At 47.3% G+C, this 24,506-nt stretch overlaps 1 protein-coding gene across 1 annotated transcript in view; it reads right to left on the bottom strand.

Moving 5' to 3' along the window:
- CD99 (CD99 molecule (Xg blood group)) overlaps positions 1-24,290 on the bottom strand; it is a 33,646-nt gene extending 9,356 nt beyond the window's left edge. Inside the window, exons 1-8 of the mRNA XM_068132320.2 lie at positions 24,170-24,290; positions 15,292-15,309; positions 15,124-15,159; positions 13,766-13,807; positions 13,560-13,613; positions 12,387-12,431; positions 8,620-8,682; positions 5,576-5,611 (exon numbers count right to left, since the gene is read on the bottom strand). Coding sequence (XP_067988421.2) covers positions 5,576-5,611; positions 8,620-8,682; positions 12,387-12,431; positions 13,560-13,613; positions 13,766-13,807; positions 15,124-15,159; positions 15,292-15,309; positions 24,170-24,248 — 373 coding nt within the window. The 5' untranslated portion in view covers positions 24,249-24,290. The remainder of the gene's footprint in view (positions 1-5,575; positions 5,612-8,619; positions 8,683-12,386; positions 12,432-13,559; positions 13,614-13,765; positions 13,808-15,123; positions 15,160-15,291; positions 15,310-24,169) is intronic.
- Positions 24,291-24,506: the final 216 nt, after the last annotated feature.

Genomic DNA, 24,506 nt, shown 5'->3' with positions numbered 1-24,506 from the left:
CGCAGCCAAACACGCCCGGGCAGGTCCAGACTCGCCTTTCCAAGGCTCGCCCTTGACACCCGGGCATGCCCGGTATAGCTTTTGCCGGGCAAACTTCCCGACATAAATGTGTATATATATTGCTGCCCGATAAACGGGCTTGTCAGAAAACCTGAGCTGTTTTGTTTCAATAAAGCAACTCGGACGAATTCCGTCTTTGGTCGCGTCAATTCTTTCGACTCGCGTTGGAGCGCAGTTCCTTCATTGGTGACCTACCGACATGGATACGGCAGTGACGCTTAAACTGCCTACCTTCTGGGAGGCTCACGCGGCTGTTTGGTTCGCTCAGGCGGACTCTCAGTTCGCCCTGCGAGGCATCACCGCGGACGACACCCGCTTCCACCATGTTGTGGCGGCGCTCGGTTCCGCCACCGCGGCCCGCGCCTTGAGCCTCCTCGAGCACCCGCCGGCTGCTGACAAATACGACGCGCTGAAGACACTCCTCCTCGACGCTTTCGCCCTCTCACCGGCAGCACGCGCACGGCGCCTGCTCGCTCTGCCCGAGCTCGGCGACACGCGCCCGTCCAAGCGCATGGACTATATGCTCTCGTTGCTCGGTGAGCACTCTCCGGATTTTCTGTTCCGCGAGCTGTTCCTTCGCCAGCTGCCTCACCCGGTACGCCTCGCCCTGGCTGGCACGTTGAGCACGGATTCCCGCGCCCTCGCCAGGGAAGCCGATAAGATCTCCTCGGCGGGCCAGCACATCAGCGCAGTTACCTGGAGCCCGCCGCCGTCCGAGGCGACGCCCACGACGCCCGAGCGCCCTGCGCGGTTGGAGGCCGAACTGCCGGTGCAACTGGCGGCCGCCACGCCGCACCGCCCGCTTCCGACACGACGGCCGGGGCCTCCACCTGACCGGGCGTGGTGTTATTACCACGCCAGGTTCGGACACAAGGCTCGGACGTGCCGGCCCCCGTGCACTTTCGGCAGGTCGGGAAACGGCCGGGCCGGCGTTCATTCCCAGCCATGAGCGCCGGCCACTCGGGCAACTTGCTGTTTATTCGGGACAAAGCGTCTGGGCGGCGTTTCCTGTGTGACACCGGCGCCCAACTGAGCGTCATACCCGCCTCCGAGCAGGACAGGCGGGACGCCGTTTGCGGCCCCTCTTTGGTCGCTGCTAATGGCTCGGCCATACGCACTTTCGGCCCACGCGTCGTCACCCTCTGCTTCGGCAGCCAGCGTTTTCAATGGACTTTTGTGACCGCCTGCGTCCCCATGGCTTTGCTGGGCGCCGACTTCCTCTGCGCGCACGGGCTGCTGGTCGACGTCAAACGTCGTCGCCTTGTCAACGTCAACGCCGAGACCTTCAGCTCCCTGGCGTGCACGATGAGCAGCTCCGCGCCGACCGAACTGGCGTGCGCCCTCCCGGCAGCGAACGAGTTCGCTCGCCTGCTCGCGGAATTCCCGGCCCTCACGCGGCCGACGTTTTCGGCCGTCGCGGTGCGGCACGGGATCGAGCACCACATACCCACTACGGGCCCGCCGGTCTACGCCAGGGCCCGCCGCCTCGACCCGGCCAAGCTCGCCGTGGCGAAGGCCGAGTTCGACGCGTTGGAGCACCTCGGCATCGTGCGGCGCTCCGATAGCGCGTGGGCCTCGCCACTGCACATCGTGCCAAAGCCGGGGGGTGGATGGCGCCCGTGTGGCAACTACCGCCGTCTCAACGACGCTACCACCCCCGACAGGTACCCGATCCCGCATATTCAGGACTTTTCCGCCCGTTTGGCGGGACGGGTCATCTTTTCGAAAATTGACCTGATACGGGGCTACCACCAGGTACCTGTCCGGGCGGCCGACGTCCCGAAGACGGCTGTCATCACGCCGTTCGGCCTGTTCGAATTTTTGCGGATGCCGTTTGGCCTCAAGAACGCGGCCCAGGCGTTCCAGCGCTTGATGGACGGCGTGCTGCGCGACCTGCCGTTTCTTTTCGTCTATCTGGACGATATCCTCGTCGCCAGCACGTCCCGCGCCGAGCACCTCCTCCACCTCCGAACACTGTTCGGTCGCCTCAGCGAGCACGGCTTAATTGTCAACCCGGTCAAATGCCACTTCGGCGCGACGACCGTTGACTTTTTGGGCCACCGCATCACCAAGACCGGGGCCGTGCCGCTGCCGACCAAGGTCGAGGCCATCACCACGTTCCCGCGTCCCCATTCCATCAAGGCCCTCCAAGAGTTCCTCGGCATGGTGAATTTTTATCACCGATTCGTGCCCCGCGCTGCTCAGCTCATGCGGCCCCTTTACGAGGCCCTCCGGGGCAAGCCGGCCAAGCATGACATTGTTTGGTCCGCGGCCATGGACGCGGCCTTCGCCAGCGCCAAACGGGCCCTCGCCGACGCAACGCTGCTGGCTCACCCGGTGCTCAACGCGCCCATCGCCCTCACTACGGACGCCTCCAACTACGCGGTGGGCGCCGTCCATGAGCAATGGGTGGACGGGGTTTGGCAGCCACTCGCTTTTTTCAGCCGGCAACTCCGGCCGAACGAGTTAAACTACAGCACGTTCGACCGCGAGCTGCTCGGGCTATTCCTGGCCGTTCGCCATTTCCGACACCTCCTGGAGGGCCGCCCGTTCACGGCTTTCGTCGACCACAAGCCGTTGGTCTACGCAATGGCTAAGGTCACGGAGCCGTGGTCGGCCCGCCAGCAGCGCCACCTCTCCGCAGGGTCGAAGTTCACCACGGACATCCGGCACGTCGCCGGCAAAGACAACGCCGTGGCCGACTGTCTTTCTCGGGCCAGCGCGAACGCGGTCCACCTCGGCGTGGACTTCGCGCTCATGGCGGCCGACCAGACCACCGACGCCTCGGTGCAGGCACTCCGTGCGGCGGACACGGGCCTCCGCCTGGCCGACATTCCCTTCGCGGGCACCGTCCTGCTCTGCGACGTCTCCCAGGGCCAGCCTCGCCCCATCGTGCCCGTTTCCTGGCAGTGCCGCATCTTCGCCTCCATCCACGGCCTTTCTCACCCGGGCCGGAAAGCTTCTCAGAAGCTGGTGTCGGCGCGTTTCGTCTGGCACGGCCTTCGACGAAACATCCGCGACTGGGCCAACGCCTGCACGGCCTGCCAGCGGGTCAAGGTCCACTGCCACACCCAGGCCCCGCTGGCACCTTTCGCTGTGCCTGAACGGCGTTTCGACCACATCCACGTGGACCTGGTGGGTCCCCTGCCCCCCTCGCGGGGGTTCACCCACCTGCTCACCATGGTGGACAGGACCACCAGGTGGCCGGAGGCCGTGCCCCTCGCCTCCACCACCACCGCCGACGTGGCGCAGGCGTTCATCGCCACCTGGGTCGCGCGCTTCGGCGCACCAGCGGACATCTCGTCCGACCGCGGCCCACAGTTCACGTCTGAGCTTTGGGGCGCGGTCGCCCGTTCGTTGGGGGTCACGCTGCACCGCACCACGGCCTACCACCCCCAAGCCAACGGGTTGTGCGAGTGGTTTCACCGCTCCATGAAGGCCGCACTCATGGCCGGCCTTCAGGACGACGGTTGGGCCGACCGGCTGCCGTGGGTCCTTTTGGGCCTTCGCACGGCCCCCAAGGAAGACCTCCAGGCATCCGCCGCCGAACTCGTCTACGGCCAGCCGCTCCGCGTCCCGGGCGAATTCGTGCCCGACGCTACCAGTCCCTGGTCCGCCGCTCGCCAGCGCTCGGACCTCCAGGAGGCCGCCCGACGATTTGCCCCCGTGCCGACGTCCCGCCACGGTGGCCCCCAGTCCTACGTCCCCCCGGCGCTTCGCACAGCGGAGTACGTCTTTGTGCGTCATGACGCGCACCGGGTGCCACTCCGGCCGCCGTACGACGGGCCCTTCCGGGTCCTGCGACGGGGCGACAAGTCTTTCATCGTCGACTTCGGCGGCCGGCCGGACCGGATTTCTGTGGACCGCCTCAAACCGGCGCACATGGACGTCGACCGACCACCACGGTTGGCCCTTCCTCCGCGGCGAGGCCGCCCCCCGTCCACAGTTCCCCCCGCTCGACCACCCACCACCACGTCGGACCCCTCCCCACGACCCTCCAGGGGTCGCTTCGGCCGGGTCATCCGGACGCCCCTTAAATTGACCCTGCCGGTGCAGGTCGATTCTGGAGGGGCGTGTGTAGCGGTTACCGCTGGATGCACACAATCGCCTTGCACCGGCCAGAACACGGCCAGACGCGCCTCTCCCGGGCATGCCCGGACTCACTGTTCCCGGGCACGCCCGAACCTCCCGGGCACGCCCGGTCTCGTCTTTCCCGGGCATGCCCGCTCTCGCCTTTCCAGGGCTCGCCCAGAGCGTCCGGGCATGCCCGCTATCGCCTTTTCAGGGCTCGCCCAGAGCGTCCGGGCATGCCCGCTATCGCCTTTCCAGGGCTCGCCCAGAGCGTCCGGGCATGCCCGCTATCGCCTTTCCAGGGCTCGCCCAGAGCGTCCGGGCATGCCCGCTATCGCCTTTCCAGGGCTCGCCCAGAGCGTCCGGGCATGCCCGCTCTCGCTTTTCCAGTGCTCGTCCAGAGCGCCCGAGCACGCCCAGCCTCGACTTGCCAGGCCGCAGCCAAACACGCCCGGGCAGGTCCAGACTCGCCTTTCCAAGGCTCGCCCTTGACACCCGGGCATGCCCGGTATAGCTTTTGCCGGGCAAACTTCCCGACATAAATGTGTATATATATTGCTGCCCGATAAACGGGCTTGTCAGAATACCTGAGCTGTTTTGTTTCAATAAAGCAACTCGGACGAATTCCGTCTTTGGTCGCGTCAATTCTTTCGACTCGCGTTGGAGCGCAGTTCCTTCAATCTAATTGACCTGAAATTTCAATTTAACATTTGAGTTTTGTCAAGGTTTATTATGATAATATGGAGAAGGCAAATTAATAATTTGGTCAAAGATCAGCATCACACAAAATCGTCCATTTTCACCTGATTGACCTGAAATTTAAAGAATTTGCATATTGAGTCACTGAATTGGTTCACCAATTAAAAGCTAAAAGCCGATTGTTTTTTTTTAGATCAAAAGGTAATGTCAGTTGCATAAAATCACCCATTTTCACCCAATTGACCTGAAATTTTAAGAATTTGCATATCGGGTCACTGAATTGATTCACAAGTCAAAAGGTAGGTATCGATTGTTATTTTTTTTTAGATCACTAGGTCAAAGGTCAAGGCTGGATAACATAACCAATTTTCATTTTGTTTTTAAAAAAACTGTTTTCGTTATTTTGAGAAAATGGAAGAAGAAGAAGAAAAAGAAGAAGAAGAAGACGTCTGAAAACAAACGGACGGCCTTTGTATTTTCAGATGGTTTCTAGTTGTTTTTTTGTTCCAAGTTAATCGATTTATTAGCTTTCCAACGTTTTTATTATATGACGGCAAGCACACTTTAGAATACGGTGTGATTGAGATACGGACGCTGCTCCTTTTGATAGTAGATACACATATTAGAAAGGTACAAGTTGTTTGACAGTGATTTTTTTTTAACTTGAGGCCAATAACTGCCCCGGGGGATTTATTTGAGGGAAATATTGCACATGTCCTCAAAAACCCTCAAACTTTAGACTTACCGTCACCCTCTACATCACTTGCTGGTGGTGCCACACCTGGAGGAGGTAAAGAGTTTATGAGTTAAAACCACAATAATGCACCAAAAACGCTTATCAACGAGTAGGTTACACAAGGCTACAAGAACACACCAAAAAATATTGTCAGCATTTAAAATTGTAAGCCGAAGATGGTGTTGAGCATAAAAGAGCCAATGCTCAAGTAAAAACTTTTATCAGGAAAACAGCAAGGAGAATGATGTTGGATGAAGAGGAAAATAATTACGGACTACGAGCAAACTATAGCTTCCTTTTAATAATGGAGGGTGAGAGTTGGGGGGGTGGGGGGGGGGTAGGGGAGGAAATCACCATTATTTGCAAGAGCCATATGGAGTTCAACCAATCATTTTACAAATCAGGTTCAATTCAACAAGCAACACATATTTGATGGATCGCCTACACTGTGAGGAGAGCTTAGGTGAGCAATCTCTCCAAGTTCAATAGAATGTTTGTCAGATGCGATACTGAGTTCCAATATTCCATTCCATGCAGGAATTCTAAGGAAGACTTAGGAATTCCATGCAGCCAAGCACAATAGTTGAAAGGTCATGGTGTACTGGCACAGCACGTAAAATACAACACGCCCTGGCATCCAGGTGAGATCTCATTGGAGTAAAGATGTCGCACGCAAGGGATGAGAGAGGTGTTTCGACGGGATTCTCCCGGATGGAACAGGCAGACATGCAGGGACGTAGAACAAAACCACAAACATGTGCCTCATGGACACTAGCAAGTACGAAAGGCCCATACGCCATAACCGGTTCAAGCCAGAATCAAGCTCCGTGTCCCCATGTAACTATTTCCAGCGTTTCCTTTTGAATCATTTTTCTGCACGAGTGATGGATTTGAATACAAAGTGATGGACAGTGAAATGCTTCATCTTTCCCATGATAGAGAAAAAAATGTTTCCATGTCCTGTATAATTTTGGAAAATAAGGACAGGTAAACAGAATACATTTGTGATGCACATCATGCTCAGACAGACAGACATACGTCAAAATGTAACCTCTGTCCACCTTCGGTGGCGTAGGTAATTATTATGTTAGACATTCAAAACGGAATCTCTTTTGTTCATCTTTTCTCCAATCTGTGGAACTGACTTCTAGAATATTCTATCTCACTCTTCCCATGACAGTCAACCCTTCAAGTGGGTTGTGCACCATCATTTAATGCCACCCCCCCCCACCCCCCCATCCCCACCCAATATTTTTTTACCCCCATTAACCTCCTCTAACCCAACCCTTTTACTTTCAGGACTCTGTCTCCTCTCCTCCCTTCGTCTCCTCTCCTCTCCCCTCTTCTCCTGCCCATTTGTACCCTTTCATTTTGGTATGAGCACCTTAAACGTTTGGCCAATCATAATGATGTTACAGATCTTTCTTTTTAATGCAAGGCAAAAAAAATCCATACATCAATTTTTGCATCACGACCTTTCAATATAAATATGTCGGGCAACAGAGCTGGAATTGTTTTCCTCGAAACGGTTGTAGTGCACATTCCAATCGAAGTCCGTGTTACAGAAACACGATGCACATGACAAACAGCATCAGCAGAAATGGAGAAACAAGAACCCAACTGCGACAGAGCGGCTTGGGGGGTCTTAAATATTAACATCTGTCTTGGACTTTGCAGATACAGGAGGTTTCAAGGAATTCTTCGGACATGCCAGATTCCAGACTTTTTATTTATTTATTACCTTAAATAACTCTGAAGTGAAAGGTAAGCACCACTTTTACAAGAGCCAGGTCCCAGCATACGCTTGCTTACCTCTTTTTGAAGTACTTAGTAAAAGCCCGGAAAAACTATTCCAATTTCCCATATAATGTACCCACAGCCTTGTGCTGCATAAGAAAGGAGAGGTTCAAATTCAAGCATGTTGGTGTAAAGTCTTATCATCCTTGGTAGCATAATATCCTGCTTTCCGAGTCTGGGAGTTCAGAAATATGATTCTGATCTGGCGGAATTAAACCAAACACACTTTAAAATGAGCTGATACTTCAGGTCCCCCACCTTCTGGGTTGTATGAGAAAAATATACCTGTGTGATATGAAAGATAAATTTTGAACGTTTTTCAACCAAGATGGTTGCCATGGCAACATAATTCAGCCAATCACAGCCATGATCTAATCAGATTGAGATAATGTCATGGGGAATAGATATCTGCAATAGGAAAGGTAAATGTTCAACGGTTTTTGAAATATCGCATACACAAATGTCCATGGACAGATGATCGGTCGGTCGGATCTCATTTTAATATCTCCCATCTCAGACCTTGTCGAAGGGGTAGGGGACAAAAAGGTATGAGATGCTTCCCCATGTGACGCTCAGCATTTAGAAGATAGACCACGCACAAACAGTAAAACGAGTAAAAATCAAGTGAGCCATCACAGAGATAAATATAGAAACAGGAAGGAATAAATCAAGAGAGCATTGATCATCGCTTCTGACATCAAATCCTTCCTCTTCTCCAATGGCTTGATCTCGGATCAGCAATTTGGATTTAGACCAGGTCATTCTACTCTGGACATGCTGCTTCTGCTATCTCAGCAATGGATGTAGATCCTCACTTGATTTATACCATGTACCCTGCCCCAACCCTCTCCCTTCCACAGATCTGCTGATGTTCCTGTTCTCTACTGTTGTTGTGCTTCACTCTCCCACCCGCCGCCCCCCCCCCCTCCCCCTGCCTCACCCCATCCACTCCCCTTTTATCACCAGCTCCCTTTATGTTATGTTCTATGTGTTAGCTCTTTTACTCGACTTGGTATACAAAACAAACAAAGAAAAAACAGTGAACACGTGGCAAATACCACAGCCATGATGTGTGCACAACATCTGTTACATATAATGCCACCCTGGAATGACAAAATTGGAAACAAGGACATAAATCTTACACTCTTACATACATGATTGATACTAATGTGTCCATAACATGACATTCCTCATATTGTATCCAGCTTCTTTTTTTATATATATTGAGGATTACAGTTCATTTGGACCATATTCACCTCTTCCACGAGATCCAGGTTTACCTGGACCACCAATGCCTGCAAGATCGTCATCTCCGATATCTGAAAAGACACAGATTGTAACTAGAGAGTTCATGGAACAGCTTACCCCACGCAGTCTTGAGAGAAAAAAAGGACATGGGCACGGTCGGTGAGAAACCAATTTTATTTGTCGAGATGGTGTAAAATCCCGTGATATTCTGTCCAAGTACTGCTAAACGAAAGGTTGTTGAAAGCGTCAAAAGGGGATTTGTGTTGTACAGTTGTTAAGTATATAATTCAATTAAAATAAAATGAGGATTTTAAACTTTTTAGGAAAAATAAAAATTTGGAAGTTTACCGCCATTCAGGCAACGTCTTTTACACCACCATACACGTTACATTAGTTTTGTGTTTGTGTCCTTAAAAACTGTAAGCTTATCCCCGCTATTCGCTTCACACGTGCAGGGTAAGAAGAAAGTGGGATAAAACACCGACAGTAGCACACATACAGTGCATTCAGAAAGTATTCAGACCCCTTCACCATTTTTCACATTTTGTTATGTTGCAGCCTTATGCTGAAATCGTTTAAATTCATTTTTTTCCCTCATAAATCCACACTCAATACCCCATAATGACAAAGAGAAAACAGAATTTTAGAAAGTTTTGCAAAGTTATTAAAAAGAAAAAACTGAAATATCACATTGACATAAGTATTCAGACCCTTTGCTATGACACTTGAAATTTTGCTCAGGTGCCTCCCATTTCTCTTGATCATCTTTGAGATGTTTCTACACCTTGATTGGAGTCCACCTGTGGTAAATTCAATTGATTGGACATGATTTGGAAAGGCACACACCTGTCTATATAAAGTCTCACAGCTGACAATACATATCAGAGCAAAAGCCAAGCCATGAGGTCGAAGGAACTCCCTGCAGAGCTCAGAGACAGGATTGTGTCGAGGCACAGATCTGGGGAAGCCAACAAAAAATTTCTGCTGCATTGAAGGTTTCCAAGAACACAGTGGCCTCCATAATTCTTAAATGGAAGAACTTTGGAACAACCAGAACTCTTCCTAGAGCTGACCGTCCGGCCAAACTGAGCAATCGGGGGAGAAGGGCCTTGGTAAGAGAGGTGACCAAGAACTCGATGGTCACTCTGGCTGAGCTCTCGAGATCCTGTGTGGATATGGGAGTAACTTCCAGAAGGGCAACCATCACTGCAACACTCCACCGATCTGGGCTTTATGGCAGAGTGGCCAGATGGAACCCTCTCCTCAGTGAAAGACACATGAAAACCCGCTTGGAGTTTGCAAAAAAGCACACAAAGGACTCTCAGACTGTGTGAAACAAGATTCTGTGGTCTGATGAAAACAAGATTGAACTGTTTGGCTTCCATCTGGCCACTCTGCCATAAAGCCCAGATTGGTGCGGTGTTGCAGTGATGGTTGTCCTTCTGGAAGTTTCTCCCATCTCCACACAGGATCTCTGGAGCTCAGCCAGAGTGACCATCGGGTTCTTGGTCACCTCTCTTACCAAGGCCATTCTCCCTCGATTGCTCAGTTTGGCCGGGCAGCCAGCTCTAGGAAGAGTCCTGGTTGTTCCAAACTTTTTCCATTTAAGAATTATGGAGGCCACTGTGCTCTTGGGAACCTTCAATGCAGCAGAAATATTTTTGTAGGCTTCCCCAGATCTGTGCCTCGACACAATCCTGTCTCTGAGCTCTGCAGGCAGTTCCTTCGACCTCATGGCTTGGTTTTTGCTCTGATATGCATTGTCAGCTGCGAGACCTTATATAGTGTCGTGCAAATACCCTCCGGTTAATACCAGGGCTCGCGAATGACCAAACGGCTTTAATTGAGGCGACGACCAACTCGGATTCGGCTATAAAACGCGGGAGGAAGAAGTGAAGAGGAAGAGGCGGAAGCGCTTATCTGGAGAGGGAACGAACTCAAACGGGAATCCGGGGTAAAATGTACAAAAATAAGGATTTATTAAACGGAACCCGAAAACAATGGAACGCGACGATGAAATAAATAGTCCTAAATTGGGATCCCACACACAGACTTCGAATATGCCACAAAGGAAAATGAATTACGAAAGGAAAAGTCTCGTCGTGTAGTGGTTCTTGGGTGCGAGCTTATCTGTCAGTCGTCAAGGAATCGTCGGCTCCAAGCGCGCAAGCCCGCCGCGGCTTTGATGTCGGCGGGAAACAGGCCTTGGTGTGCGCCTGTTCGCGCGCCGTCAGGCCTCACCGAGCGCCTCGCTGCAAGCCCCTCGCCAGTCGCACCCGAGTTCCCATCCGCTCGCAGCACCGAAAGCACCGAGCACCACGACGAACCAACAGCACCAAAGGTCCAACACAGGGCTAGCGATCTCCAACACGAGGTCGATCTCCAACACGAGGCACAAAGAGACAGGAACGGAAAGAGCACGGGAGGAGGGAAGGACACGAATCAGCCCAGGCCAGCAGAGAAGAGAGCGCAATCCCGGCGAGCCGGCAGTTTTACTGCTCGCCCTGTGACGTCAGGCCTTTCTTTCTCCAACCAGAGCCTCGTCTCGCGACCTCTAGAACGTTCGCGCTTTCTCCCATTTGTCGAGTGCCTCCAGCTCCAACCAATCACCCGCTCCCTGGGCGTGGCTATCCTGCCACGAGGCTGATTGCTAGGCCAGCTGGTGGTGTGGCTGGTTGCGGCCCCATTGGCGGTGCCCGGGCCTGGCTTTCTGCCCGTTTTCCAAAATTGTTGTGGTAAGGGAGGGGAATTATTTAATGAGTGCACTAAGGACCTATCTAAGTGTTTAAATGAGTGCGTTGCCAAAAGGGACACAGGTTTGACGAGAGAGGGGACGACAAACAAAGGAATTTTATCCATAATCCCTGTACTATTTAGCACGCCCTGCTCCCTCATAGCGGGGACACCAATACAGCTTATCCCGACAAACCGGACTAACATAGAACTTATTACAGGGTAGATTCCCTATCGCGACAGTCGAAGCATGTTACCTATACAGATCTACCTGGCTCTAGATATTCCTTTACCCCCCGACATAACAATAGACAGGTGTGTGCCTGTCCAAATCATGTCCAATCAATTGAATTTACCACAGGTGGACTCCAATCAAGGTGTAGAAACATCTCAAAGATGATCAAGAGAAATGGGGGGCACCTGAGCAAAATCCCCCCCCCCCCCCACTTCCCATGCCTCCTCCCCCCAAGCCCTCTCCCTCCCACACATCTCCCGATGTCCCTGCTCTCAAATGTTGTGTTTGTGTGCTTCCCCCTTCTCTCCCCATCTTGTCTACCGCTCCCTCTTTTTATATATTTTGTTTGTCTGTTTGATTTGTTTGTGAAATAAATGTTAGCTCTTTCACAAGCCTCGGTTCTGTATACAAGAAGAAAGAAGAAAAAAAAAAAAAAAAAAAAAAAAAAAAAAAAAAAGGTCTGAATACTTATGTCAATGTGATATTTTCGTTTTTTCTTTTTAATAAATTTGCAAAACTTTTTAAAATCCTGTTTTCTCTTTGTCATTATGGGGTATTGAGTGCAGATTGAAGAGGAAAAAAAATTAATTTAAACGATTTCAGCATAAGGCTGCAACACAACAAAATGTGAAAAAAGTGAAGGGGTCTAAATACTTTCTGAATGCACTGTAGTGTACCAGTAGGATACAACCACCAGCACTTGCCCACCCTCGGTGGGACACAACCACAAGCATTTCCACCCACAGCAAGGCACAACCATGGGCAGGTAGGTATATACCCAAGCACATTACCAAGAATGCAACTTACCAGATGCCGGAGGAGCATTGGGTTTCACTGGCTTTGGAGTCTTTTCTGCAAGACCAAAAATAAAAACAAATGCTATTTCACACAAATAAATTGTTGAGCAAGTAGCATGAATGCTCCAAAGTCACCAATATTATATATAGATAAATTTATTTGGCGACAAGATTTGATAAATGCATTTGGGTAATGCTGCATGTCACTCAACTACTGCGAGAAAACCACAACCCAAATGCATTTCCCAACAAATGCATTTACCAGCATTTGAAAACCACTACCCAACACTTATGCTTACCTAAAATGGGGAGACTGAACAGAATTAGAGCTTCCTGGGAAGCAGAACTCAACTGAACTGACTGGACAACTGGTCAGTTGTCTGTACTAGATTTGACTGAAGATAGCAACCTACCTTGTGTGGTAAGAGTCTCACACACCAAGTTTGATCAAAATCCATGAATATTTGTGGACGTTAAAGTCTTAACGTCGTTTCGGAGCTGAAACAATATGGCGGCCTATGGCGGCCATTTTGTGACGGATCGGGTTGGAATGCAATAGCAACCTACCTTGTGTGGTAAGGGTTAGACATTCTAAGTTTGATCAAAATCTGTTAATATTTGTGGACGCTAGAGTGTTAACGTAGTTTTCATGACCAAAAACAAAATGGTCGCCTAAATCCGCCATTTTTCAACGGATCGGGCTGAAATGTAATACCAACCTGGTCCTTGGAGTAAGGATGCTGCATGTCAAGTTTGATCAGAATCGGTTGATATTTGTGGACGCTGGAGTGTTAACGTCGAAAAGTTAACGAACGACAGACGACAGACGACGAAGACGACGACGACGACGGAGGGTTCAGTATGTGATGAACTCAACTGGACTGTAGTCCAGTTGAGTTAAAAAGTGTTGTTGTTCTACAATGGTAAAACATACATAAATAGAAATACCAAGAAATAAAAGATGACCTTCTGTACTTTTGCCTCACATCCATCTTTTGATCTCAAATCCAAATTTCTTCAGTATATAGAAACATTAACAAATTGGACTACACTGTTCCAATACTTGTGGAGGGCACTGTATATAATTACAGATTTGTTATCAACACAATTTCCCAAATCTAGTAAAATCAAGGACTCAAAAACTGTCCACGTACAATGCAGGCTGGGTGAGAACCCAACTTACTTGGAATGGGATCGTCGTCGCCGAATCCATCGAGCAAATCGATGTCTTCAAAGCCTGTCATTCAGGAAAGAAAAAAATGGCACTTACTGTACATAAGAAAACATAAAGGAAAATCAAAGTGAACAAGGTCACAAGTTATTCACCACACATTATCACACAAATTCAGCGTCAAACAAAGTCATTGTGCAGCATTTGCTGACACTTACCGTCTTTCTCTTTCACAGGAGGTTTGGATATGGTAGGTTTTGCTGCAAAAGCAATGACAAAAAAGTTCAATGAATGTTAGAAATTGGGGCCTTAGACAAGAACCGTGCAACAACAACTCGGCATCAAACGAGGTGCTCCACCAAATGAGAATAAGCACTGAATGCGTACAGGGTTATTCAAAAGCATTGTCATTCATAAGAATGATATATTTTATTAACTTAAAGACATGATATCACCATGAGGGGCAAAGAAAAGCTGACGTTTCATGCGTTAGCCCTTCATAAGCATATTCTGTTGGGGAATTTCAAATTACAGATTCCATTATCTGACCGAAATGAAAGCGAAGTATCTCAACTACGATCTAAAAATATCGGCAATACCACTGGGCGCTCACCTGGTAGAATAAACAGTATACTGCACTGACTAAAGGTATTTTAAACCAATTTAAATGGTTGCTAGAAGACAGGCCAGCACGTAGAATCATACTAACGTAATCATAAGACTTTAAACAAACAAACAAAAAAATACCTATTTTATGGGGCAACCCCCAAAATCCCCATTCCCCAACCCCGTATACCTCCTCAGACCCCAATTTTTCTAATGCCTTGAACAAACATTGGTACATCACGGGTGGTGAAGGTTGTGGTGAAGTTTCATCGAAATTGCGTGTGTAGTTTCTGAGAAGAAAACAAATACCTATGTTGGGGGGGTCAAACCTTGACCTAATTTGACCCCCGTAAACGCCTTTAGACTTCGATTTTCTTAGTGCCGTGAACAATGTTCGGTACATCACAGGTGGTGAAGGTTGTGGTGAAGCTTCATCGAAATAGTGAGTGTAGTTTCAGAGGAAAAAGCAAATTCCTATTTTGGGGGGTCAAACGTGGATCCACTTTGACCCCCGGTAAACCCCCTTAAACACCAACATTGTTAATGCCGTGAACAAACTTTAGTCAAAACAAAACAAAGATAATTTGTGCCAAGATTGGTCACAATCCCTTAAGCAGTTTCGGAGAAGAAGTTGCAAGTGTTTACGGACGGACTGACGGATGGACGACGCGCAATCGCATAAGCTCCCCTGAACTTCGTTCCAGGTGAGCTAAAAAATGAAGATCAAGCTGCAACAACAATATGAATTCCCTAATCAACTCATCTTTCTGTGCATTTTATAAACACTTCATAAGCAGGACCTGCATGATGAGAATTATGGGCCCAGTGTGACTTATGATGGTTATGAATAGCAGTTCCGGCCCCCACACCAGCCCCCCCCCAGCCCCCACTGTATCATTAATATCCTTTAAAGGATACCCCCACTTAACCTAAACACGGGTGGTCTTACAACTTTGCAAGCAAAACTTACGGTCATCCAAATCAAAGAGATCCGAATCAGAAAAATCTGAAACACAATTTCACAGTCATAAAGATCAAGCACATTTTTTAAAATATACAACAATGATATTGAAGTGAAAAAAAGAGAAAACACACTGGAATGCATAAGTATTAAAAATAAATTAAATATTTTCCATACCGTCATCAACTGGAGCCCCTGAAACAACAACAACATCCCATTAGTTCAGAGTTTCAGAGTTCAACGACATCCCAAATCGAGTATACCACACAACTTATAATCCAAATAGATTGGCTACTATAATAGTCTTTACAAACAAGGTATGCTTACAAATTGGGGCAAATCTATCCCCCACTAGCAGGGGTAACCGATGTTGCCCAGTAGGGGAACGCGGGGCAAGTTGAGCATAGGGGTAAGTTGAGCCACCACCTCCCAGCCAGTTATGAATGAGTCAGACTTTGTGGTGGTGCCATCTATAGATGCCCCATTGCATAACTCCAAATTCTGCCATATTGTTTTCTAAATTGAAACTGAAACCAGTGTTGCAGAGGGCAAAATCCAATTTTCAGCCATAAAAGTAAAAAGGTGTAAAACAGGTAAGTTCACGTTTCTTCCATATGCAGCATCGATATAATATGGATATCAGATGACAATTGTTAGTCCAGGTATGTGTCTCCATTCTTGTCATAGACTTTAATACGATGGATGCATAGAATATGTGTGTATGTGGAGACATCTCAGAAAGTTCAGACTGGGGTAAGTTGAGCCAGACCCTACGGGGCAAGTTGCGCCATGGCTCAACTTGCCCTGTAGGGTCTGGCTCAACTTGCCAACTCATGTTGGTGGAGATAATAATAATTAGCATTTATAATGCGCTTTTCCCCAAAGGCTCAAAGCGCTTACAGAATACCATATTATTACCTCGGTCATTGGATACATTGCGAGCCTGCACCACACTGGGTGTACCATCTCCACTCCCCGGGGAGCATTCCTTGCCGTGCTGCCATTTCAAGCGCTCCGAGCAAAGCTCGGGCAAATGTGCTGGCAAATCAAGATTTGTGCATTACATTGCTCGGGTTGATGTACTGAATGGAGAGGAATTTCAGTTTGAAGGTGTCTTCCTGCAGAAGGTTGCTGGAAAAGTTGGATCTGACAACCCAGTGTTTGTTCCAAACCCAAAGGATGAAGCAGGATTTGAACTGGAAGACATCGTGCGTAAGCTGCCACAGCCTAAGTGCGTTGGCAGTTCTGCCCGTTGATCTGGACAGCTTGTGTTCAATTGTGACTTGTCAGTTTGGCAGCTTAATTGACTTGATTTCTGACATGTTTTAGTTTTAGTTCCAGATCCAAATGATGAAGCTGGCATTGATGAGCAAGATATTGTGCCTTAATTGCCACAGTCTGACTGTTGGCCTTTCTGGGTGTATTTGGGACACTTTTGTTTTATTGTGACTTAAAACTGTGGCAGCTGTTTTCAACTCAATCCAGCTGCCACATTGAATTATAACCATGAACACAAGGTACATGTAAATATTTCGTTCAGTGTTGTAACAAGTACATTAAATATTTTTCAGGCAGACCAATTTTTGTACTTCAGTTATCTTTATTTGGAGCGATGATCAACTATTTGGGATACTTTTTGTTTAATTGTGACTTGAAACTGTGACAGGTGGATTGAGTTGACTTTTCTTACCACAGTTGACAATCTTGTTTTTCTATGAGAGTGACTCAATTTGTTCGTAACTGATTACTATAACCATGAACACAAGGTAATCATTTCGTTCAGTGTTGTAGAACTTTACAACATTAAATATTTGTCTGGCAAAACAATGGTTTTCTACTTTAGTTATCTTTATTTGGGGCAATGATCAACTTACCCCTATGTGGTACAACTTACCCCAGAGGTTGGATCAACTTACCCCTCCGGCGGGGCAAGTTGAGCCATTTGGCCTCCGTTTTTTCAAAGGTCACAGTGACTTTCAGTCTGGGGATAGAAAGTAAGAACAAGCTACAAAATGTTTCCCAAGGATTAAATTAGAAGGCAAGATACTCATTTGTGCAAGATCATCAGTAAGTTCAGTCCTAACATTCCAAGAACAAAAACTGGCTCAACTTGCCCCGCCTCCCCCTACTGTTTTAATCCTGTTGGCATTTTGAAGAAATCAATTTGTATTATTTTTCTATATTTTTGCGGGAGCCTAAAATACTTCCCTACACCCACAAATGAATGGCGCTCAGGGATCACTAATATTACCTTTCGCATCGCTACAAAGGCTTAGGCACTACAGAGCGATATTTTAATAAAATCACCTTGGTTTTTTGCCGAAAACACTCCCCTGGCAGTCACTGATGTACCTCTGAAAGTTTGAGGAAGATCCATACATATACATATATACTGTATATTAGAATATAATTCCTTAGTGCTCAAACCTAATGATGTATATATATATATATATATATATATATATATATATATATATATATATATATATGTGGGTTGAACCCCCTAACTTGACACTGACGTCATGCATATACAGTCACGTGAAAAAGTAAGGACACCCCATGTAAAGTTTTGACTTTTTCAACATATTTCAACATACAGCTATTTGATCTTCATCTATCTATAATTCCATTAATCTCTGTGTGTATGTGTGTATGTGTGTATGTGTGTTTGTATGTGTGTATGTGTGTATGTTTGTCTGTGACCGCTGTTTCTCGACAACCACGGGTCCGATATACTTTAAACTTGCCAGGTATATTGCTGCGGACCCGAGGATGTGCCTTTTCAAGGTTTCATATTAATCGGACAAGTACTTACCGAGCTATGTCCAAAAAACGATTCAACCAATCAGAGAGCAGCGAGTTATCGCGTGTGCCGAACGTGGCGAACACACTCTGCCTCGGACGGCACATTTGAGAGCGTATTCATTTATTTCACGTTGGCAAACTATGTTGCCGCTATGTTGGCGTTAAACTATGTTTTAAAACTAATTAAAACCATTTCATGTAAATAGAGGGGGGGGATTGTCACTGTACTCGCAAGCCGTTCGCCGTTCGCTTTGGCGTTGCGAATGGACCAAAACATTTCATGGACCAAACCATTTCATGTAAAGCGTTCGCCGTTCGCTTTGGCGTTGCGAATGGACCAAACCATTTCATGGACCAAACCATTTCATGTAAATAGAGGGGGGGGGGGGATTGTCACCGTACTCGCACCCACGTACCCACGTACCCACGTACGGGCATTGCACCCACGTACGGGCATGCCCTAGTTTAAACAATATTGACAGATAAAGGTGATATAATATAACAAATATCATGAAGCATTTACATTTTGTAGTCCATTCTATAATTTAAATAAACATGAATGCAAGTTTCGCATGTGGAAAAAGTAAGTACACCCCTACATTTATCACTACTTCAAATACCTAAAATTAGAATCAGGTGCACCAGCTCAGGTGCAAATGATTAGAACATCGTTAGAGAAGATCGTGGAGGAACCTGTCTTATTTAAACCTCAGACATTTCGTTTGGTTTGCTCTTTGTTGTTGAAGTGTGCGGCGTCACCATGCCGAGATCAAAAGAGCTCTCTGAGGCCTTCAGAAAGAAGGTTATAGATGCCTATGAGTCTGGGAAGGGATTTAAAAAGATCTCCAAACAATTTGAAATCAATCATTCGACTGTCTGGAAGATCATCTACAAGTGGAGAAGATTCCAAACAACTGCCAACTTGTTCAGGCCAGGCCGCCCCAGCAAGTTCAGCCCGAGAGCAGACCGCACGATGATGAAAGAAGTCTCTCAGAACCCCAGAATGTCATCACGGGACCTACAGGTAGCTCTTGCCACTGTTGATGTCAAAGTGCACAAGTCTACCATTAGAAAGAGGCTGCACAAATTTGATCTACATGGGAGGTGTGCCAGGAAGAAACTTTTGCTGTCCAGAGAGAACATCAGGGCAAGACTAAAGTTTGCCAATGAACACCTCGGCAAAGACCAGCACTTCTGGAACAATGTGCTCTTGACAGATGAGTCAAAGGTAGAGCTATTTGGCCACAGTACCAGAAGACATGTTTGGCGAAAACCAAAGACAGCATTTGACCACAACAACCTGATACCAACTGTAAAGCATGGTGGTGGAAATATTATGGTTTGGGGCAGCTTTGCTGCATCAGGGCCTGGGCAGCTCGCCATCACAGAATCCACTATGAATTATTCATTGTACCAGAGGGTGCTTGAGGATAATGTGAGGCCATCTGTCGGAAAGTTGAAGCTCAACCGAAGGTGGAACTTACAACATGACAATGACCCTAAACATACCAGTAAATCCACCAAGGAATGGCTGAAAAGAAAGAAATGGAGGGTTCTGGAATGGCCAAGTCAAAGCCCGGATCTAAATCCCATCGAGATGTTGTGGGGGGATTTGAAACAAGCTGTGCATGCAAGAAACCCCTCAAACATCACACAGCTGAAAGAATTCTGCATGGAGGAGTGGGCAAAAATTTCTCCCAGTCGATGTCAGAGACTGGTAGAGTTATAAGAAACGCCTACTTGAGGTTGTTTCTGCCAAAGGGGGCAATACCACCTATTAGAGCCAAGGGTGTACTTACTTTTTCCACATGCGAAATTTGCATTTATGTTTATTTAAATTATAGAATGGACTACAAAATGTAAATGTTTCATGATATTTGTTATATTATATCACCTTTATCTTTCAATATTGTTGAAATGAAGATCAAATGGCTGTATGTTGAAATATGCTGAAAAAGTCAAAACTTTACATGGGGTGTACTTACTTTTTCACGTGACTGTAAATTACACCAAAACATCACCTCCAAACTAGGAGGCATCCGTGTGGTACTCAAGTCTTTGCAGACTGAGATTAGAGACCTGTGTATATTAATGGCTTAGATTGGTCGCAAATAAACAATTTGCAGTATGTTGTCCTGATGAGCCCATAACGAGGGTGAAATCTAGATCGACATCTCTGCCTGTCTACTTATGACCAAAGAGCGATAATCTCAGTCTGCAAAGACTTGAGTACCACGCGATGCCTCCTGGTTTGGAGGTGATGTGTTGGTGTAATTTATATATACTAGAGCGTGCCCGTACGTGGGTGCAAAAAAACATGCGTGCAAACAACAACAACAAAAAAAAACTTTGAAACCACGTGGCAGTAACGACCACAGAACCCCCCCCTCTATTTACATGAAATGGTTTGGTCCATTCGCAAAGCCAAAGCGAACGGCTTGCGAGTACGGTAGAACCCCCCCCCCCCTCTATTTACATGAAATGGTTTGGTCCATTCGCAAAGCCAAAGCGAACGGCGAACGGCTAAATCGCCATAGCTCGGTAACTACTTGTCCGATTAATATGAAACCTTGAAAAGGCACATCCTCAGGTCCCCAGCAATATACCTGGCAAGTTTCAAGTATATCGGACCCGTGGTTGTCGAGAAACAGCGGTCACAGACAAACAAAAACACACACACACACACACACACACACACACACACACACACACACACACACACACACACACACACACACACACATACACACAGAGATTACTGGAATTATAGATAGATGACGTCAGTGTCATGTCATAGGGTTAGTGTGCGTCTATATATATATGTAAAGTGTAAATTTGTAAAGTTTTGTTTGTAAAGTTTTGTAAAGTTTTGACTTTACATGTAAAGTGTAAAGTAACCCCATGTAAAGTTTTGACTTTTTCAGCATATTTCAACAGCTGAGGTACCCGGCTTCGCCCGGGTTGAATAAGAATAATACAAATATATGATGAAAAGAACATGTATATTTTACAGCAATATCACAGTACATTTCCTACATGACGTTTTGTCAATTTTCAATTTCTCAAAACCTCTTGGTATACAACATTTCTGGTTTTCTTACTTGGTGCCAAGACATAAAGATTGCTTGGTTTTCCAACCCTCGAGCAGCCCACGTACAGCTGGCCACGGGAAGTACCCAGCATTGCCGGGCGGGGGAAGGGAGGGGAGGAGGAAGGGGAGGGGCGGGGAATGGGGGGGAGGGGAGGAGAGGGTGGGGAGGGGAGAAGAGGGGGGGAGGGGAGAAGAGGAGGGGAGGGGAGAAGAGGAGGGAGGGGGAGGAGGAGAGGGGAGAAGAGGAGGCAGGGGGAGGAGGAGAGGGGATGGGGGACAGGGGAGGGGGGAGGTGAGGGGGGAGGGGGGAGAGGGGAGGGGGAGTGGAGGGGGAGGGGGAGGGGGGAGGAGGGAGGGGAGTGGGAGGGGGGAGGGGAGGGGGGAGGGGGGAACGGCTAGCTTGGCAAGCGATAGCAGGCTTTTTACTTTTATTTTTACCTCAATGAGGGCTATATATATCGTCCGTGCTTGGAGCCTTCAAGTTCAACATAAAGTTTTTTAATGAAAAATAATGCAGATGTATAACAATCCACCAATGCAAGTTCAGAAATGAATGCAGATCCTTTACTTTGCAATACAAACGCAATTCCCGCCATTTCCACTCACGATCGAGGCCCTCCACAGTGACCGCGCCTCTTCTTCCTCCTACAACTTCGTCTTACTTCTTTCACTCAAAATGCATGAAATTATGTAGAGGCCTCGTCGGGGGGGGATATAAGATAGATAAGGAAGGCGTTGTAACAGAAGAATCAAAATAAAAGTGGAAGAACATAAGGAAATGGGAGCTATTCTGGACCCACAGCCAAACCCGACAAACCATTGCAATACACCCCGAACGTCTAGCGCCGCCACAAACTACACCATGGAATTGCAGCTGGCGCGGTTTTTTTAAACCATTGATATTAAAATAAAACGTAGCCTAAAACCACCGGGATTTAATGCTGATTCCGAATCTGTGTCTAAAACTTTTCTCCGATGTGTAGTTCTTGAGTTATAAGCGGACATCCAGACAGACACACACACACACACACACACACACACACACACACACACACACACACACACACACACACACACACACACACACACACACAAACACACACACACACAGACACTCCTCCTTTATATATATATATATGTATATTGTATATACAGGCATGGCCAAAAATATTGGCACCCTTGCATATTTTTCAAATAACTCAATTTTCTCTAAAAAATAAGTTGAACAACAAAAGTATTTGGTCTCCACAATTCTTTATTTCACTGTTAATATTGCAGAACCTTTGTTTTTGATTCAGTACTTAATATATCCTTGTAAATCAGAAAATAAAAAGAAATGGCATTGAAAAAATTATTGACACCCTCGACTTAATATTTGGCAGCACAGCCTTTGGACAAAGCAACTGCAGTCAAGTGCTTCCTATAGCCATGAATGTGCTTCCTACACCTCTCTACTGGAAGTTTGGCCCACTCTTCTTGTGCAAACTGCACCAGTTCTCCCAGATTTGAATGGTGCCTTCTCCCAACTGTTTTCAGATCTCCCCACTGGGATTTATATCTGGACTCATTGCTGGCCACTTCAGAACAGTCCAGTGTTTTGTCTTGAACCATTCCTGGGTGCTTCTTGAAGTGTGTGTTGGGGTCATTGTCCTGCTGCAAGAGCCATGACCTTCGACGGAGACCCAGCTTTCTGACGCTGGGTTGAACATTGCGCTCCAAAATTCTTTGGTAATCTCCTGATTTCATGATGCCATGCACACATTCTAGGCAACTAGTGCCATCAAAAACAACATCACAGAAACCCTAAAACATCACTGAACCTCCTCCATGTTTGACTGTAGGGAAGGTGTTCTTTTCTTTGAATGCTTCATTTTGTTTTCTGTAAACATAGAGATGATGTGCTTTACCAAAAATCTCTAATTTGGTCTCATCTGTCTGCAGGAAATTCTCCCAGAAGGATTTTGGCTTGTTCAGGTGTGTTTTGGAAAACTACAGTCGTGCTTTCTTATGTTTCTATCTCAGCAGTGGTGTCCTACTGGGTCTCATACCATAGAACCCCCTTTCATCGAGTTGGTGACGGATGGTGTGAGTTGAAACTGTCGTACCTCGTGTTTGAAGTTCAGCTTGAATCTGTTTGGCAGTTGATCGAGGTGATTTCTCCACCATTTGAACAATCCTTAGCTGCAATCTTCGATCAAGTTTTCTCTTGCGGCCACGTCCAGGGAGGGTGGCTACAGTGCCATTGGTCCTTAAACTTCCTGATAACATTGTGTACGGTGGACACAGGAACACCAAGGTCTCTAGAGATGGTCTTGTAGCCTTGGGATTGTCCATAGTTGGTTACAATCTTGTGTCTCGACCTGCTCAACAACCTCCTCAGACAATTCTCCGGTTTTCTTTCTTTTCTCCGTGCTCATTGCGATACACACACAGTGACAAAAAACAGCAAAAAGACTCCTTTTCTCTATTCAAACTGATTGAATGAGTTATTTATATATTGCAGGCACCTGCATCTCACCACAGGTGAGTTCAATTCCAAAGTAAAGGAGAACCACCTGCTTGAAACCTTATCATGTCTAACAACTTCTAAAAGGTACCAACAATATTGTCCAGGCCATTTTAGAATTTGTGTGTGGAATAACTAAGATTGTCATTTTTTCAGCTTTTTTTGTTTTCTTCCACTGCAAACCAAAGAAATACATATGTGGGTACCAAAATATTTTTTTAATTCCAACAATTTTCTGGAAGAAATGGTAAATTATTTGAAAAAAATGCAAGGGTGCCAATATTTTTGGCCACGACTGTATATATACATATATATATAGATAGGGAGATAACCCGGACGCACAAAGAAAGGAAATCGGAAAGAAGATGAAAGATGGAGATCTCACAACACTCAACAGATCTAAAGGTGTACGGAATGCATACACTCACTGTACACACCACACACATACCACAGACCACCCGCCTGTCTCGATTTGAGGAAGGAAAAAAAAAAACGCCAGTGCCAAAGATGAGTGTGAGGTTTGAGACGGGCCGGGGCGCGGCTCATGGCGGCGAGGCCTCTGGCACGAAGCCCGGCCGCATAACCCTCCCAAAACATCATGTTCACGAATTCTCGACTCTATCATCTATGTGCACGACGTCTCCTCTTCTCACCTGTGACGGAGAGCGCCAGCAAGGCAACGATGGCGAAACTGACGAGCGATGAGCTCTTCATTATCGTGATGATTTTCATATCACAGCGATCGTTCGAAAGGGCGAGTTCGCGCAACGCCTTTTTTTACATAGCCACGCCTACTTCACTACATGACCACGCCCCTTTTAAATGCAGTACTCCACATGTCAAAAAGTTGTGGACAGATTCAGATGAAACTTGGTGGACAGGTTGGGAGCTCGACCTGGACGAATTGATTCCATTTTGGTGAAGATCCAGTTCCGAGAAGTTTTTGATTTTGAAGTGATTCTTCACCATTGAGAAATGGCCCCAAAAGCG

The sequence above is a fragment of the Myxine glutinosa genome, chromosome 12, assembly GCF_964187855.1.
Source record: "Myxine glutinosa chromosome 12, kmMyxGlut1.1, whole genome shotgun sequence".
In the NCBI taxonomy this organism is placed as follows: domain Eukaryota; kingdom Metazoa; phylum Chordata; class Myxini; order Myxiniformes; family Myxinidae; genus Myxine; species Myxine glutinosa.
The sequence above is the reverse complement of the archived record's forward strand: the minus strand, read 5'-3'. Positions and strand labels throughout refer to the sequence as shown.